The sequence below is a fragment of the Scyliorhinus torazame genome, chromosome 5, assembly GCF_047496885.1.
Source record: "Scyliorhinus torazame isolate Kashiwa2021f chromosome 5, sScyTor2.1, whole genome shotgun sequence".
In the NCBI taxonomy this organism is placed as follows: Eukaryota; Metazoa; Chordata; class Chondrichthyes; order Carcharhiniformes; family Scyliorhinidae; genus Scyliorhinus; species Scyliorhinus torazame.
This window is the reverse complement of record NC_092711.1, coordinates 204830076-204848678: the sequence shown is the minus strand read 5'-3', so window position 1 is coordinate 204848678 and position 18603 is coordinate 204830076. Positions and strand designations below refer to the sequence as shown.

Genomic DNA, 18603 nt, shown 5'->3' with positions numbered 1-18603 from the left:
TACCCCAGTACCAAATCCGAACCGCAATTAGACATGTTGCACATTGGCGACCCCCGTATTGAATCCGACGCAGACGCGGATTCGTTCTTCGGATTTGAGGATCTTCAACCCAGCAGATATGACATCCCAACTCGTGAGTGCAGGATGATGCTGCGGCCTGAAACCAAGAGACAGAGAGCGGTACAAGCCCACAGAGAGCGGCCTGCTGCTACACAGAGCGTGGTCCACGGACCGCTCAGGGTTCCCGACTCTACGAAAGAAGACACGCAAGACTCCACTCCTCAGTCCTTGCATGAACAAGAAGTGACTCCCGTGTCACAAGCCTCTACAGCAAGTTCGTGGACAGACTCCACAATTGCAGAAACGCAAGACTCCAGAGCGCAGTCCTTGCACGAACAAGAAGTGACTCCTGTGTCACAAGCCTCCACAGCGAGCTCGTGGACAGACTCCACGATAGAAGAAACGCAAGACTCCAGAGCGCAGTCCTTGCATGAACAAGAAGTGACTCCAGTGTCACAAGTCTCCACAGCGAGCTCGTGGACAGCCTCCATGATAGAAGCAACGCAAGACTCCGACACGCAGTCCTTGCAGGAACAAGACCATGAGGGTCTAGCAACCTCCTCTGACCAACTAGCGGCAGACGATGCAAGTCTGCCATGCTCAAGCAAACAGCAATATGACTATGAAAGTCTACCACGCTCCAGTGCACAGCAGGACGACCATGACAGTCTATCATGCTACAGTGAAGAAGAAAGCGACAATGACAGTCCAAGCCCAAATGAAGGACAACAGCAAGACAATGACAGTCCACCCACATTGGTTGCGCCACCAGATGAAGACTCTGACAATTTACCCAACCCAAGTGAACAACAAGCAGTTGCTGAGGATCTACCCACGGAATGTGAGACGAGTGACGACAGCTTCCCACTTCCCATGCAAGATGTGCAAAGTGACAGACCTCAGCTAGTGTGTACAGAGGCACTCGACGATCACTGTGGGACCACTGGTAACTCCGGTGACACCAAGATACTTCCACCCTCATTCGCTCGAACCTCTCCACAAGTCAATGCATTCCTGCATGTTCCAATTCCAGACGTGCAGCTTCAAGAAATCTCAGCTGACTCCAGTGAACCTGCTAAGACTCCGGACGGGGAGCATCAACAAACCAACACTGACTCAGTTAAAACAGACCAGACTCCAGATGGGGAGCAACCAAACGCCGACTCTGATTCACGTAAGCCGGACTTTACTCCAGACAGGGAGTGCTGCAACCTCAGTGATGGCACGCTCAGGGTGACAGCAGATGCCACAACGACAGGAGATGGATCACTTAACAATTACACTGGCTCAGTAACAACAAGCAGCGGCTACAGTCCAAGAGGAATACACCAATATTCACCACAGCTATATCCACACATTTTTTCCACACCAGCAGTGCAGCCAATGACATCTCATGCTCGACAAACCCAGTATTCAGGCATGCAGCAGCCAGCAGTCTATGCAGCATATTCTCAAACAGGCCAGCACTACGGATTGCCCACTAATGGAATCATGACCGAAGGAGGACTACTGCAAGCGCAATCTGCACTACAGACTGGATGCCTTAGTTACAGCCCAGGATTTGCTGCACCCCAGCCTGGCCAGACGGCATATTCCTATCAGATGCAAAGTTCTAGTTTCACACCATCACCAGACATTGATGCGAGCAGCAATTCTGTCTCCAAATTGACATTCTTCAACGCTTCTCAGCAGGATCACCCTTCCAGCACAGCATGTGGCCAGAACCAGTATGTACAGTCTTATCCAACTTCAACAAATGGCACATCCATGACCTCGAATGATACTGTTGATGGTACCTCTTCAATGTCAACACCTTATCAGCCACAAGCTGCCACCCGACAGCATCATCACAAACATCAGAAAAAGAAAGGGACTCCAAATCAGACAGCGAAGTGATTTGACCACTTCTTGGTTCCTGTGGCACAGGGATGTTGATGGCGTTCATAACCAAGAGAGACATTTGACCATGATGATTGGTGGTTTTTGGACTCACACAAATGATTTGGACTTATTGTTTAACCACTGTTCCCATGATTTTACCTTATCAACCTGTTCTTTGTTCAATTTTCTCAAAGTGTGCAGAAAATATGTAACATATAAAAAAGGGGGGGGGGTGTGGTGATGTGCATCAATGTAAATGCATGTAGGCTAGCTAGACACTAGAGGGAGCACCAGAAACATCACACACACACACACTCAACCAATAGATCAGATAGATAGGACACGACCAATGGACATTCACGATACACACAGAGGTGACACGACCGCAGGGGGGGCATTACACCAACCCATATATAAAGGACACCACACACATGATCTGCCTCTTTCCAGTGGAGACAGTCAGTGAGTACAGACACAGGGTAGATTCAATATTACATCCACCACGTGGATTGCAGCAACTGGTTAGTCAGTCTGGGTAGCTACAGTAGGATTAGCAGTAGTGTCAAAACCGAGTAATAGAAGTGTAAATAGTTGAATAAACGTGTTGAAGTTATCTCCACGTCTGAACCTTCCTTTGTCAAGTGCACCTCAAGGAAGCCGCTTATGTTACACCTACAACATAACAAATCATGGACCATTCTGATTGGTCAGCTGATGGGACCTGTCTTTGTGGGCGTATTCACTGGCTAGGGCCTGGTACACACTGAGGCAAGTGCATGCATGGAGGACTGGAGCACATAATATGGGAGCAGCAGCCAATGGTTAGAAGCGGTGGGCGTGGGGGAGGCATTGGTAAAGAACAAAAACAGTGGAAGATAAGGAGAGCTCAACCAATTACTCTGGTTGGAGAGATTGTTTCTCTGAGCGATGGAATACAATTTCTGGGAGGGGTGAGGATGGCATGGGAGAGATTGAATGGCATGGAGGAGGGATGGCATGGGAGGCATGGATGACATGATGGAAATGGGTAAGTATAGCAAAATAGCAGCGGCAATTATGTGATACAAATATTACTCAAAATTTATTACAATAACAATCTTTATTATCACAAGTAGGCTTACATTAATACTGCAATGAAGTTATTGTGAAAAGCCCCTAGTCGTCACATTCTGGCACCTGTTCGGGTACAAGGACGGAGAATTCTTGTTGGAGGAAACCTGAGCACCCGGAGGAAACCCACGGAGACAGAGGGCGAACGTGCAGACTCTGCACAGACAGTGACCAAAGCCGGGAATTGAACCTGGGACCCTGGCGCTGTGAAGCTTGAGTGCTACCCACTGTGCTACCATGCCGCCCATGTTCTTTATATTAAAAATGAAGATTCACAAAATTTGAGTAAGAAAGGTTTGGAAAATATGTCAGGGGATTTAAATAAATTCATCTGAGTTGACTCTCTAGATGAAGAACATGATACCCTTCAGAATTTCTAAATAGTCTAACTCCAGTGGACTTATCAGTGTACAAACATTCGGCAGGGTTTAACGTAACAATTTCTAAGTTTGTTTTGTAACGGGTTTTTCAGTGAATTACCCATCGGCTTTGCCGGCAAGTTCCCAACCACTATCAAACGACCCTTAGTCACTTTTTGGGCCCTGGGGAGTTTCTTACCAGTTTACCCCAGACTTAGAATTTTATTCAGCACTTGGGAGCTGTACTCAGAGGTCAGGTCACCATTTTGAAAGGTTGCCCTGATCTCTAAGTGTGCTTGTGCGACCCTCCAACCCGCCCCCACCCATGGGCAATGTCATCCACCTGCACATATGAGCACTACCGCATGCCCCCCCCCCCCCCCCCCCCCCCCCCCCCCGAGTGAGGATACCCCGCTATGCTGTGGCTCCCTGCTTCAGGCTGCCCCACACCCTCTTTCAAGCCCCCCTCACCAGGAACCCCATCCGTCACACCTCTAACCTCCTAGAGGTCCCTATTTACCTGGCCTCCACCCTCCTTTCATGGGCCTGGCCCTCCTCAGGCTCTGACCCTTGGCAGTGCCACCCGGGCACCTTGGCAGTGCCAAAGTGGAAGTGTCAATGTGCCTGCATTCCAAGGGGAGACTCAGGGAAGCACCCTGCACTATCCCTGGCTACCCAGGAGCCCCCAATGACTGGGAGGTCTCCGCGGGTGCCATTCCGCCTGGTCCACGTTTGTGTGGACCAGTACTGAACACCGCCCAAATGTGGCCTCTCTGGGGAGGCCGGTAGGTCCCGCGTAAACTAGCTTAAGTAGGTTTAAAACCTACCTAGGCGCCCACTGTTTGGTCATGCCCCCTTTGGGTGGGATTCTGATTCTGACACCTCGCAGGACTTGGGTATATCCCACGAGGAGTAAAGACTGTTCGGAACACCTGGGAGGACGCTCCCAGATATGTTGAGCCTAGCTCAGCGCCGGTAGATCGCACCCTAAGAATCAAGAACGAGACAATTATAATGTTGCTATTAAACCTGCATCCTAAACAAGATCTTTGTCATGGAATAAGATTTATTGTTAGGAAGCGATTTTCTTTGAAGATAGATGATAGATGCTGAAAGCAGGTTTTGCGGAAATAGAATTTATTCCTTACAATTTGAGCCCATCATTTGTAAAGCTGCCCTTTTCAACTCAGGTGAAAACTGTTCTCAATTAGACTTTCATACCCCATTACTATAAATAAAACCCAGACTCCTGTCAAAATCTGTATTCATATTCCTAGTCCTGTTTTTATAAGCAGACTGTGTATTATAGCTTTTTCCAGAGTGTGAAGTTTAGATTCTCTTAAAAGTTTTTGATGAAAGAATAACTAGAAATCCTACATTTAAAGAAGTACTATTTCAAAAAGATTAGGTTGCAAATGATATACGGGTCTTTGCCATGCAGGCACCGTACCGATACATTAACCATGTTGTAGGTTAGGTGGATTGATCATGCCAAATTGCCCTTCATCATCCAAAGATAGGCAGGTTAAGTGAAGCTACGGGGATAGGGCAGGGAAGTGGGTTCTTTCAGAGGGTTGGTTCAGAGTCGATGGGCCAAATAGCCACCTTCTGCACTGTAGGGTTTCTATGATTCTATGGTTCTCTATTGATTGAGAAATTGTATTGATGCAGGAAGATTATAACTGAAGCATGAATCGATGACTTAAGGTAATGGCAGAAATAAAATAACTGCATGTATATTGGAATGATATAGCTGAAGCAACTGTATTTAAAATATACATCCTATATAAGAATTCTAAATATATAAGAATAAACAGATATTGGAACTATACATATACAAGAATTACACATACAGATCAGCCACATCATTTGTTCCTTGTAAAAGAACTGTAATATATAAAAAAACAAATATAGGATATATATATATATAAAAACATTATTTAGCATACATAGATCCAGATGCAGGAACTGTATTGTACATGAGCTGCCATGGATAGACAAACTGTCTGAGTACACAGAATGTTGCTCAGATATATTCCCCTATGTTTGTGTTTGGAGCATCATTATTATCAGGTTAGAATCTCACTGCAGTTGATGTTACTGCTGATGTCCAGTTTCATTCTATAAGGTTGATTTGCCATTCTGTGCATGTGTAACCAAGGCTATTGAATGACAAGTTTCAAGAACAGCAAATGGACTCCTGCGATTTGATCCTAAAATCTGGCTAACATCATGGAACCCCATAAAAAGAAAATGTAATGTGGCTCCCAGTAAATTGAGGGGACTGATTGTAAATGTAAGATTGAGATCACCAAATCAGCACTCGAACCCTAGGTAATAAATAATACCCGAGGTATTATTTCACCAATCTATCATCCTTACATCTGGCCTACATCTCATCCCAGACGCATATCACGCCACACGGTTCAAGAACAATTAGGGATGGGCAACAAATGTTGGTCTTGCCAATGATGCCCACATCCCCTGAAAGGATAAAAAGGGAAAAACCTATTCAGCTACTGTGACCAGTAGAGCTGCTGGCTTCACATTCCTGCCCAACAACCCATGGGGAATGCGCCTATTCCAGCTCCACTTTTTTCATCCCTCCGTTAGCGGCTGTGCCTTCAGCTGTTTAGGCCCTAGATGTTAGAAGTCTTTCCCCCTGTAAAACTCTCTCCTCCTTCTAACACCACTTAAAATCTTGGACCGAGTATTTGGTCACCTTTGTATAATTATTATGATTGATCTTCCCTTGGGATTCATGGAATACGAGCTCTCCCGCTGATTGGTGGAGGTCCATCAGCTGCGGCTCTTAGAATAAATCCTTAAATGTCGGCCTGCATTGGTATCGGCATTATTGGTAGTTCCATGTTGCCATGTTGTGGCCTTTCATTTTGGTTGGAAATAAACCTCCGTTTAACCTCAGGTTAAATCACCACCAGTCAGCTCTCCCCCTCAAAGGGAAAAGCAGCCTATGGCCATCTGGGACAATGGCAACTTTACTTATTTTTACTTACAAATGTAAGCTGTTGTGGATGTGACAGGATTGGTATAAGCCTATTCCTCTCATTACAGGGCAAAACAAAGATCAATACATTCAACTGGGCCAAAATACGCAAGCTGAGCTTTAAGAAGAGACATTTCTTTATCAAGCTGCATTCGAACATTTTCGTAAGGATTTTTTCCCACTTTCAACAATATACGAGATTAACGTACATCAAGTGATTCTTTGTCCAATAATGTGTCCTGTCTCCAAAAATGACAGACCGCCTCATGCAAGGATTCCTTGGAATTCCTGATGGCAAGTCGTAATACGTGCAAGCACTTTTGGAAGACATGTGTTGAGTGTCATGCCTTCTTTAGGCTCCCTGAGGAACCCAGATCGAAGCCCAAGCCCATCCTTTACAGTAAAGGATCTTGTTTCCGGTACAGGTATTGTGGAGAATTCTCCTTTGGGCTTTTGCACTTCAATGCACCAAAATATTGTTTTAATTATTCGGGCTAAATACAACTTATTCAGGAACAAGTAACATTTTATTGTGTCAAACACATTTCAATGAGTGGTAGTCTTGCCCCTGAGTTAGAAGGGAGTCAATTTAAACTCTACTCCTGAGAATTGGACACTTAATGTTGTATAGTTTATATCTGGGATCTCTGCAGAGATGACACTGGTCTCTATATATTTTGCTGGCTTTATTCACAGTGCTCTAAAAAGTACACTCCCTACTTCATCTCTGTCTTCCAGGTCTCTTTACAGTTTCTTTTCTTTTCCCTGAGTCTAGGCCCAGGCTTAACTAATCATACAGAGTGAGCAGCAATAGTAAACACACTCACATATCAAGCACAGAATAATGGAACAATTGAACATATTCTGGGTTGAAACTCCAATGAAACTATCGGGGGAAGGCCCGAGCGGCCAGGTCTCTGGCACTGAGTCTGGCTCTGTGGCTCAGAAGGGAAGGGGGAGAATAGAAAAGCAATAGTGATAGGAGACTCAATGGTTAGGGGAATAGATAGGAGATTCTGTGGTCGCGATCGAGACTCCCGGAAGGTATGTTGCCTCCCAGGTGCTAGGGCCAGGATTGAGTCTACAGGATTCTTAAGGGGCAGGGTAAGCAACCAGAAGTCGTGGTGCACATAAGCACCAACGACATAGCTAAGAAAAGGGATGAGGATCTAAAAAGTGATTTTAGGGAGTTAGGTTGGAAGCTAAAGAGCAGGACAAGCAGAGTAGTGATCTCAGGATTGCTACCGGTGCCACGTGCAAGTGAGGCAAGGAACAGAGAGCGAGTGCAGCTGAACACGTGGCTACAGGGTTGGTGCAGGAGGGAAGGTTTCAGATATGTGAATCATTGGGATATCTTCTGGGGAAGGTGGGACCTGTACATGAAGGACGGATTGCACCTAAATTGGAGGAGCTCCAATATCCTGGGTGGGAGGTTTGCTAGAATTCTTCAGGAGGCTTTAAACTGGTTTGGCAGGGGGATGGGAACCAAAGCTATGGATCAGAGGAGGGTAGCTGTTGAACAGGCAGAAATAGTATGCAGCAAGTCTGTGAGGAGAATGGACAGTTGATAGGGCAAAGTTGCACTCAGTGGAATGGGTTAAAGTGTGTCTGTTTCAATGCAAGGAGTGTCAGGAATAAGGGAGATGAAGTTAGAGCATGGATCAGTACTTGGAACTACGATGTTGTGGCCATTATGGAGACATGGATTTCACAGGGGCAGGAATGGTTGTTAGATGTTCTGGGGTTTAGATGTTTTCAGAAGAATAGGGAGGGAGCTAAAAGAGGAGGGGGAGTGGTACTGTTAATTAGGGAATGCACCACAGCTGCAGAAAAGGAGGTAGTTGAGGAGGGTTTGTCTACTGAGTCAGTATGGGTGGAAGTCAGAAACAAGAACGGAGCAGTCACTTTATTGGGAGTTTTCTATAGACCCCCCAATAGCAGCAGACAGATAGTGGAACAGATTGGGCGGCAGATCTTGGAAAAGTGCAGAAGTAACAGAGTTGTTGTCGTGGGTGACTTCAACCTCCCTAATATTGACTGGAACCTCCTTAGTGAAAATAGTTTGGATGGAGAAGATTTTGTCAGGTGTATAGAGGGAGGATTCCTGACTCAATATGTAGATAGACCGACTAGGGGGGAGGCCATATTGGACTTGGTGCTCGGCAATGAACCAGGCCAGGTGTCAGATGTCTCGGTGGGAGAGCATTTTGGTGACAGTGACCACAATTCCTTGACCTTTACCATAGTCACGGAGAGGGATAGGAACAGACAGTATGGGAAGGTATTTAATTGGGGGAGGGGAAATTATACTGCTATTAGACAGGCGCTGAGGAGCATAAAATGGGAACAATTGTTCTTGGGGAAATGTACAACAGTAATGTGGGGATTGTTTAAGAAGCACTTGCTGCGAGTGCTGGATAGTTTTGTCCCACTGTGACGAGGAAGGAATGGTAAGGTGAAGGAGCCTTGGATGACAAGAGAAGTGGAGCATCTAGTCAGGAGGAAGAAGGAAGCTTACCTAAGGTTGAGGAAGCAAGGATCTGACTCGGCTCTAGAGGGTTACAAGGTAGCCAGGAAGGAACTCAAAAACGGACTGAGGAGAGCTAGAAGGGGGCATGAAAAAGCCCTGGCGGGAAGTATTAGGGGAAACCCCAAGGCGTTCTCCACTTATGTGAGAAATAAGATGTTGATCAGAGTGAGAGTAGGGCCGATCAGGGATAGTGGAGGGATCTTGTGCCTAGAGTCTGAGGAGATGGGGACGCCCTAAATGAATACTTTGCTTCGGTATTTACTAGAGAGAGGGATCTTGTTGTCCATGAGAACAGTGTGAACCACGTTAATAGACGCAAACAGGTTGATATTAAGAAGGAGGATGTGCTGGAAATTTTGAAAAGCATCAGGATAGATAAGTCCCCTGGGCCTGATGGGATATACCCAAGGTTACTATGGAAGCGAGGGAGGATATTGCTGCGCCGTTGGCGATGATCTTTGCGTCCTCACTCGCCACTGGAGTAGTATCAGATGATTGGAGGGAGGTGAATGTTGTTCCCCTGTTCAAGAAAGGGAATAGGGAAATCCCTGGGAATTACAGACCCACCAGTCTTACATCTCTGGTGAGCAAAATATTGGAAAGGATTCTGAGAGATAGGATTTATGATTATTTAGAAAAACATAATTTGATTAAAGATAGTCAGCATGGCTTTGTGAGGGGCAGGTCATGCCTCACAAGCCTCATTGAATTCTTTGAGGATGTGACAAGAGACATTGATGAAGGCCGGGTAGTGGATGAGGTGTATATGGATTTCAGTAAGGAATTTGATAAGGTTCCCCATGGTAGGCTCATTCAGAAAGTTAGGGGGCATGCGATACAGGGAAATCTGGCTGTCTGGATATAGAATGGGCTGGCCAAAAGAAGACAGTGAGTGGTAGTGGATGGAAAGTATTCCACCTGGAGGTCGGTGACCAGTGGTGTCCCACAAGGATCTGTTCTGGGACCTCTGCTCTTTGTGGTTTTTATAAATGACTTGGATGAGGAAGTGGAAGGGTGGGTTAGTAAGTTTGCCGATGACACAAAGATTGGTGGAGTTGTAGATAGTGTTGAGGGTTGTTGCAGGTTACAACAGGACATTGACAGGATGCAGAGCTGGGCTAAGAAGTGGCAGATGGAGTTCAACCTTGATAAATGTGAAGTGATTCATTTTGGAAGGTCGAATTTGAATGCAGAATACAAGGTTAAAGGCAAGATTCTTGGAAGTGTGGAGGAACAGAGGGATCTTGGGGTCCACGTACATAGATCCCTCAAAGTTGCCACCCAGGTTGATAGGGTTGTTAGGAAGGCCTATGGTGTGTTGGCTTTCATTAACAGGGGGGTTGAGTTTAAGAGCTGTGAGGTTTTGCTGCAGCTTTATAAAACTCTAGTTAGACCACACTTGTGTTCAGTTCTGGTCGCCTCATTATAGTAAGGATGTAGATGCTTTGGAAAGGGTTCAGAGGAGATTTACCAGGATGCTGCCTGGACTGGAGGGCATGTCTTATGAAGAAAGGTTGAGGGAGCTAGGGCTTTTCTCACTGGAGCGAAGAAGGCAGAGAGGTGACTTGATAGAGTTGTACAAGGCGATGAGAGGCATGAATAGAATGGATAGCCAGAGACTTTTCCCCAGGATGGAAATGGCTGTCATGTGGGGACATAATTTTATGGTGATTGGAGGAAGGTATAGGGGAGATGTCAGAGGTGGGTTCTTTACACAGAGAGTGGTGGGTGTGTGGAATGCACTGCCAGCAGAGCTGATGGATTCAGAGTCATTAGGGACATTTAAGCGACTCTTAGACAGGCACATGGACAGCAGTAAATTGAAGGGGTGTAGGTTAGGTTGATCTTAGATTAGGATAAATAGAACATAGAATAAAGAACATAGAACATAAAACATTACAGCGCAGTACAGGCCCTTTGGCCCTCGATGTTGCGCCGACCTGTGAAACCACTCTAAAGCCCATCTACACTATTCCCTTATCGTCCATATGTCTATCCAATGACCATTTGAATGCCCTTAGTGTTGGCGAGTCCACTATTGTTGCAGGCAGGGCAGTCCATGCCCTTACTACTCTCGGAGTAAAGAACCTACCTCTGACATCTGTCTGATATCTATCTCCCCTCAATTTAAAGCTATGTCCCCTCGTGCTAGACATCACCATCCGAGGAAAAAGGCTCTCAATGTCCACCCTATCCAATCCTCTGATCATCTTGTATGCCTCAATTAAGTCACCTCTTAACCTTCTCTCCAACGAAAACAGCCTCAAGTCCCTCAGCCTTTCCTCATAAGATCTTCCCTCCATACCAGGCATCATTCTGGTAAATCTCCTCTGCACCCTTTCCAATGCATCCACATCCTTCCTATAATGCGGCGACCAGAATTGCACGCAATACTCCAAATGCGGCCGCACCAGAGTTTTGTACAGCTGCAACATGACCTCATGGCTCCGAAACTCAATCCCTCTACCAATAAAAGCTAACACACCGTACGCCTTCTTAACAACCCTCTCAATCTGGGTGGCAACTTTCACGGATCTATGTACATGGACACCGAGATCTCTCTGCTCATCCACACTGCCAAGAATCTTACCATTAGCCCAGTACTCTGCCTTCCTGTTATTCCTTCCAAAATGAATCACCTCACACTTTTCTGCATTAAACTCCATTTGCCACCTCTCAGCCCAGCGCTGCAGCTTATCTATGTCCCTCTGTAACTTGTAACATCCTTCCGCACTGTCCACAACTCCACCGACTTTAGTGTCATCTGCAAATTTACTCACCCATCCTTCTACGCAATCCTCCAGGTCATTTATAAAAATGACAAACAGCAGTGGCCCCAAAACAGATCCTTGTGGTACACCCCTAGTAACTGGACTCCAATCTGAACACTTCCCATCAACCACCACCCTTTGTCTTCTTCCAGCTAGTCAATTTCAGATCCAAACTGCTAAATCTCCCTGAATCCCATGCCTCCGTATTTTCTGCAGTAGCCTACCATGGGGAACCTTATCAAACGCTTTACTGAAATCCATATACACCACATCAACTGCTTTACCCTCATCCACCTGTTTGGTCACCTTCTCAAAGAACTCAATAAGGTTTGTGAGGCACGACCTACCCTTCACAAATCCGTGTTGACTATCTCTAATCAAATTATTCCTTTCCAGGTGATTATACACCCTAGGCGGGATTCTCCGAGGCAGAGGCAGAGTGTTCGCGCCGTCGAGGTTCACGACGGCGCGAAACGGCCCCTGTCCCGACCGATTCAGGGCCTGATAATGGGCTAGGAGTGGCGCCGCGTCATTTACATGCACCAGGCCTTGGCGCCGCGTAAAGGCGGCGCGCATACATGACGCGGCCGGCGCCACATAACTGGCGCCAACCCGCGCATGCGTGGTTGCGTCCTCTCCGAGTCCGCCCCACAAGAAGATGTCAGACGGATCTTGCGGAGCTGCGGAAGAAAGGAGGTCCTCCTTCAGAGAGGACGGCCCGACGATCGGTGGGCACCGATCGCGGACCACACCACATTTGAGGCCCCCCCCCGGTGCAGGATCCCCCCCCCAGCATTCCCACGTTGTTCCCGCCGGCAGCGACCAGGTGTGGACGGCGCCGGAGGGAACCCGCCGTTATGGACTGGCCGTTCGGCCCATCCGGGCCTGAGAATAACAGGGGTGCTGGAGAATCGCCATTTTGGGTGTCGTGGGCGATTCCCCGGCCTGCGCCGCGCGGAACTGGACAGGGCCGTTCTCGCCGCTTGGGAGAATCGCGGGAGGGTGTCAGACCGGCTGAACTAGTTTAAACTCTCCCAAAGAGTATTAGCAAATTTCTCCCCCAGGATATTGGTACCCCTCTGGTCCAGGTGTAGACCATCCCGTTTGTAGAGGTCCCACCGACCCCAGAATGAGCCCCAATTATCCAGGAATCTGAAACCCTCCCTCCTGCACCATCCCTGTAGCCTCGTGTTCAACTCCTCTCTCTCCCTATTCTTCGTCTAGCTATCACATGGCACGGGTAACAACCCAGAGATAATAACTCTGTCCTAGATCTAAGTTTCCACCCTAGCTCCCTGAATTCCTGCCTTACATCCCTATCCCTTTTCCTACCTATGTCGTTGGTTCCTATGTGGACCACGACTTGGGGCTGCTCCCCCTCCCCCTTAAGGATCCCGAAAACACGATCCGAGACATCACGCACCCTGGCACCTGGTAGGCAACACACCAACCGCGAGTCTCTCTCGTTCCCACAGAATCTCCTATCTATCCCCCTAACTATGTTGTCTCCAATGACTAATGCTCTACTCCTCTCCCCCCTTCCCTTCTGAGCAACAGGGACAGACTCTGTGCCAGAGACCTGTACCCCATGGCTTACCCCTGGTAAGTCCCCCCCCCCCCCCCCAATAGTATCCAAAGCGGTATACTTGTTACTAAGGGGAACGACCACAGAGGATCCCTGTACTGACTGCTTCCTCCCAGCCCCTCTCACCATCACCCATCTAAATGGTCGGCACAACATCGTGGGCTAAAGGGCCTGTACTGTGCTGTACTGTTCTATGTTCTATGCAGTACTGAGGGATTGGTGCACTTGTCGGAGGTGAGGTTTTTCAGTTGAGACACGATCCCTGTCTAGCCTCTCAAAGTGAATGTAACAGATCCCTTGGCACAATTTGGAAGAAGAGCAGAGGGACTCTCTCCAGTATCCAGGCCAATATTTTCCCCTCAAGCGGCATCGCTTAAACAAATGATGTATTGACACATTTCTGTGGAATCTTGCTGTGTACAAATTTGCTCCTGCGGTTGCTACATTGCAACAGTAGCCACACTTCAAAAGCACTGAAAGGGGTTTTGAAGTGTCCAGAGGTCACCAAAGGTGTCATATCAATGCAAGTTCTTTCTTTCTTTAACTTTTAACTCTGGTTTCAGTGGAAGAACTCAGAAACAACTGGCCGAGTATATGAGCAAAGGAGATTTCAAGAAGGTGCCGTTTGAAAGGTAATATTCACGAGCATGTCAATGGTAAAACTTAAGACGATTTACAATTCCACCTGCTTTCTTACATAAAATTACATTGAGTCAAGTGCACCTAGCTTTACCTAGCTAGCTTCTTAAAGCCATCTATACTATTTAACTGGTTCTACTACTCCACGTGATAATGAGTTCCACTTCTCACCACTCCCAGATTGCTATTCGTTTCTCTCCAGGTTATATTAGTTTGTCTACTTTAATCTTTCATGTGCATAGCTGCTGATCTATTAGAATTGTCAGTTCACACGGAGTCAGAAGTTCAGGGATCAAGCACCTGATCTAAACTGACAGTGCTGTGCTGAGGTATTCAGAATCTCCCGCTCGCTGATAAAATGCTAAATTAAGGCATGCTTGCCTGCTCAGAACAGGGTTGAGGATCTATTTACAAGCACTCTGGCCAACATTCATCCCTTAACCAAAAACAGACCAGTTAGCCACTTACCTCAACTTCTCACCTCTGAGTCAGACAGCTTTGCATTTGTGGGGAGGCTGTGGCGTAGTGGTATTGTCACTGTTCTAGAAATCAAGAGACTCAAGGTAATTCTCTGAGGACCCAGGTTCAAATCCCACCATGGCAGATGATGAAATGTAAATTCGATTTTTAAAATCTGGAATTAAAAGCCTAATGATGGCCATGAAACTATTGTCGATCGTTGTAAAAACCCATCTGGTTCACTAATGTCCTTCAGGGAAGGAAATCTGCCGTCCTTATCTGGTCTGGCCTACATGTCACTCCAGACATACAGCAATGTGGTTGAGACTTAAATTCCCTCAGGGATGGACAATAAATGCTGGCCCAGCCAGCGACAGCCACATCCCATGAACGAATAAAGAAAAAACTATATTCCAAAACATGAGCACTGGATGACACAGCGCAGTCTAGTGTTGAGGGGGTGCTGCACTGTCAAAAGTGCATCTTTCAGATCAGATTATAAACAGAAACTCTGTCTGTCCTCTCAGATGGACATAGAATATCCCATGGTACAATTTTGAAGAGGGGTGTGATATTCAAACAAGCCTTCATGATGATGGATTGTTCCTTCATTGGTGCTTTTCAGGAGGTCGTGTACTGTTCAGTCTGAGGAAGATTCATCAGTTACGGATCTTGAGCTGGGGAGACAGGTTAGTGAAGGAAACATTCTTAAGATAACTGTGTTCTCAGTTACCTGTTGTAATTCATAAAGACCACTTCAAAAATCATGACACAAAATCAAATAAGATACCGAGGATCTGAGTTTCTGCTTGGATGAGGCGGACATTATCTCCCAAACGTGTTTTGTAGTTTCTGCACAGGATTGCTGAATACCTCAAAGAGGATCTGGAGTTTTTTCCTCAGGCATAATTCAGAAATTAGACCCAAAAATACAATATTGCCCCTGATTTTTCCAAAGTTAAATGACACTCAAGAGCCTCTCGTTCTCATCAGAATTCACCCAACCTTATGAAGTGAGCATAATGCAACTTAAACAAGGGAACAGTAAAACTATGCGGATATTCCTTCTTAGAGTCTGTGCAGGCATAGGGCTGTCTAAGAAACTGCAATTGGATTCCATTTCTCAAAGTGAACTATAATGGTGTCAGAAACAGAAAATACCTTTCAAATAAAAATCAACATTTCCAAATATAAGACCAGATATATGAGTTCCTTTTCTTCCCTGCTGTGCCAAGAAATCAGGTGGCAATGTCAGGGAATGGTATTGGAGGATGCTTGTGCTTGGGAGTTGGAGGCGTGACCAGTTTTAGAGGCCGGGATTTCGTTCAGCCGGGAGGTTTGACAGATGGATGCATAACATCAATAAGACTTGGGCGTATTGCAGTTGTGAGTGCACCTCACTTCTGCCCAAAACTCTCCCATTTTTGAAACAATGTAATTGGTTCATGTCCGTTGTACAGATGTCTCTGGGTGCAAACGTGGACAACGCCCCAGCCCTGTGTAATCTCGAGATCCCTAACTTGAGTATTAAGGTGCTGTCGACTTCTTGGGGCAGTCGTGGTTACCAGGCGAGATTGTGACATTGAGGTATTGCAAAATGGCTGATAGTGAGTCAGCAGCCCACTTTGCATTGCACCCCATTTGTAATGTCCATTGAACAGGCTGCCAACTCACTGTTTACCATTCACACTAACACACAAATTCAATATCTACCCAACTGTAGCATGAGTCTCCAATTATAAGACCATAAGACATAGGAGCGGAAGTAAGGCCATTCAGCCCATCGAGTCCACTCCACCATTCAATCATGGCTGATTTCAACTCCATTTACCCGCTCTCTCTCCATAGCCCTTAATTCCTCGAGAAATCAAGAATTATCTTGCTTCATTGAAATTCTCAGAGGAATTGAATTGTGTCTTCTCTCTGTTCAGGTCAAAGGACTGCCACCTGATCTTGTGGACACCGGACAATCAGGAGATACCCTGGGTAAGGTGTGGCAGAGGCCAGCAGAGATGGGGAGGAAGGAGTCAGCAGTGGACATTGTTTTTACCTCTGAACTGGAGCGGTCCAGACCGGAGGCTGACCCTGTATTAGAACCCTCCTCCAGCAGCGTCTACACTTCCTATGCCAGTGACAGTGGTACTGAGGCCAAGAAGTATCCAGTCCAACTGCAAAAAAGCAGGCAATCTTTCCACGGCAACAGGACCAGGAAGGATACTGATACAGATGAGTTAACATGTGGGAACTCGCCTGAATTCACAATTAGGAGCCAATGTTTCAGCGATAATTTCCCGGAGTTGGACGTTTTTGTGAGCCAATCTCGTCGGGTGCCGAGACACATTTCAATGGATGAGGAAATAGTTCGGCCTTCAGGCATGGCTCGGCCAATCAGCCTGCCTGCTCGCAACTTCTTAGCCAATCATGGGCTTTACCAACGGGCTGTGATGAGGGGTAGCTATGGCAACACACTGAATGCAGTGAAGGAGGAGGAGAGCCAGCAGGACGACAGCCTGCAGCCTTCCAAGAGATCACACAGCCAGTCAGATATGAAGACACTTGGCCTACTACATGTGCCAGAGCTAACGCCCATGGCCAATTACCTGCCCCTGGGTTGGAGGCCGAATCCCAATAAACTGAGGCCAGCACACATGCTACAGCGCAAGGATGCTCTTCAGACAACAGAAAGATACATCAGCAGTGGCACTGAATCCAGTGATTCAGACTCAGAAATAATTAGCCCCTACTTTCATCCTCGACTATTTGGTAAAGCTCTTCGATCTTCAGCATTGAAGGGAGGCCGGTTTTCCTCAGTCAGCCTCCAGTCAGGTGAAGGTGCTTCATCCGATCGAAATGCTGCTGAAGGGATGAGTCATTTGACGATATACACTGACTTCATTTAGTCTGGGATTGATTTAGGCTCAGAGTCTCCGTGTCCTGGACCAACCATCGCCGCCATCACCATCATCATCACCAGGGAGTTCAATGAAAGTCGTCCAAACCTCTCCATAAGGCCGGGACATGAATCCTGGGGTTGTCGGTTGGATGGTCTTCAATCATTAGACTGCTCTGTACAGCTGTCGTGGACAATGTTGGTTGTTTAAATAGTTAACTCCTCTGTCTTTCATCAGTGATTCCATCATCAGGAGCTTTACTGTCATATATGACTGAGTTAATTAACTCCTACCCACCATGGGTAGCTCTTTCTATTGTTATGGTAACCAGTTTGACACCATTTATGGCATTTACATTTAAAATATATTCAATCCCCTCTCTTGTGCGATCACAAATCAGGTTATGGGGAAACGTCAAAGGTTATTGTACAGAAAGGGGTTTTGAAACGTACTGTAAGGCAGATGTCAGTTATACTGCCAGGGCTACCCAGTGCAGGTTGCTGTGAAATATGGGGACTAAATGCCTTGGTGCACAGCCTTGTTCCTGGCCCACTACAATGACCAATGGGTTCCATCGAAATGCTGCATCACTGGACCAGAGTTACACTACACTCACTGAAAACCTGAAACATTGCAAGATCCACCCCCTCCCCCAAGAAGGGAGTGTCACCTTTCTTGCTATGGTGTTCTGAGCTAAACACACATTCATAATAAGAACATAAGAACTAAGAGCAGGAGTAGGCCATCTGGCTCTTCAAGCCTGCTCCGCCGTTCAATGAGATCATGGCTGATCTTTCGTGGACTCAGCTCCACTTTCCGGCCCGAACACCATAACTCTTTATTCCTTTATCCTTCAAAAAACTATCTATCTTTATCTTGAAAACATTTAATGAAGGAGCCTCAACTGTTTCACTGGGCAGGGAATTCCATAGATTCACAACCCTTTGGCTGAAGAAGTTCCTCCTAAGCTCAGTCCTAAATCTACTTCCCCCTTATAACCTTCAATGTGAAGACTGTAGTTTAACTGCGACAGTCCAGTTGTACTCCAGGAGGCTGTAACAGTATAAATCAGAGAGCACTGTAATGATGCTTTAGTTTTACCCCAAGAATTGGCTAAAACACTTTAAAAACCATTGTGGCACAGGTCACTTGACCCATCAAGTCTATGCCAGTTCCCACTCGAGCCAATCCAGTCAAGGAGAGTCAGAGAAAAGGATAGAGAGTCAGATTAAAGAAAAATGGAGGGAAAGATTATATTTTTCTCCCTCAGGGAATGTGCTTCATGGAATCCATTAATAAGTTTACTTAAAC

At 46.4% G+C, this 18603-nt stretch overlaps 1 protein-coding gene across 1 annotated transcript in view; it reads left to right on the top strand.

Moving 5' to 3' along the window:
• LOC140418100 (FERM domain-containing protein 7-like) overlaps nucleotides 1–17301 on the top strand; it is a 35318-nt gene extending 18017 nt beyond the window's left edge. The window contains exons 5-9 of the mRNA XM_072501519.1: nucleotides 6486–6581; nucleotides 6676–6842; nucleotides 13867–13935; nucleotides 15027–15090; nucleotides 16333–17301. Of these exons, the coding sequence (XP_072357620.1) occupies nucleotides 6486–6581; nucleotides 6676–6842; nucleotides 13867–13935; nucleotides 15027–15090; nucleotides 16333–17301 (1365 nt within the window). The remainder of the gene's footprint in view (nucleotides 1–6485; nucleotides 6582–6675; nucleotides 6843–13866; nucleotides 13936–15026; nucleotides 15091–16332) is intronic.
• Nucleotides 17302–18603: the final 1302 nt, after the last annotated feature.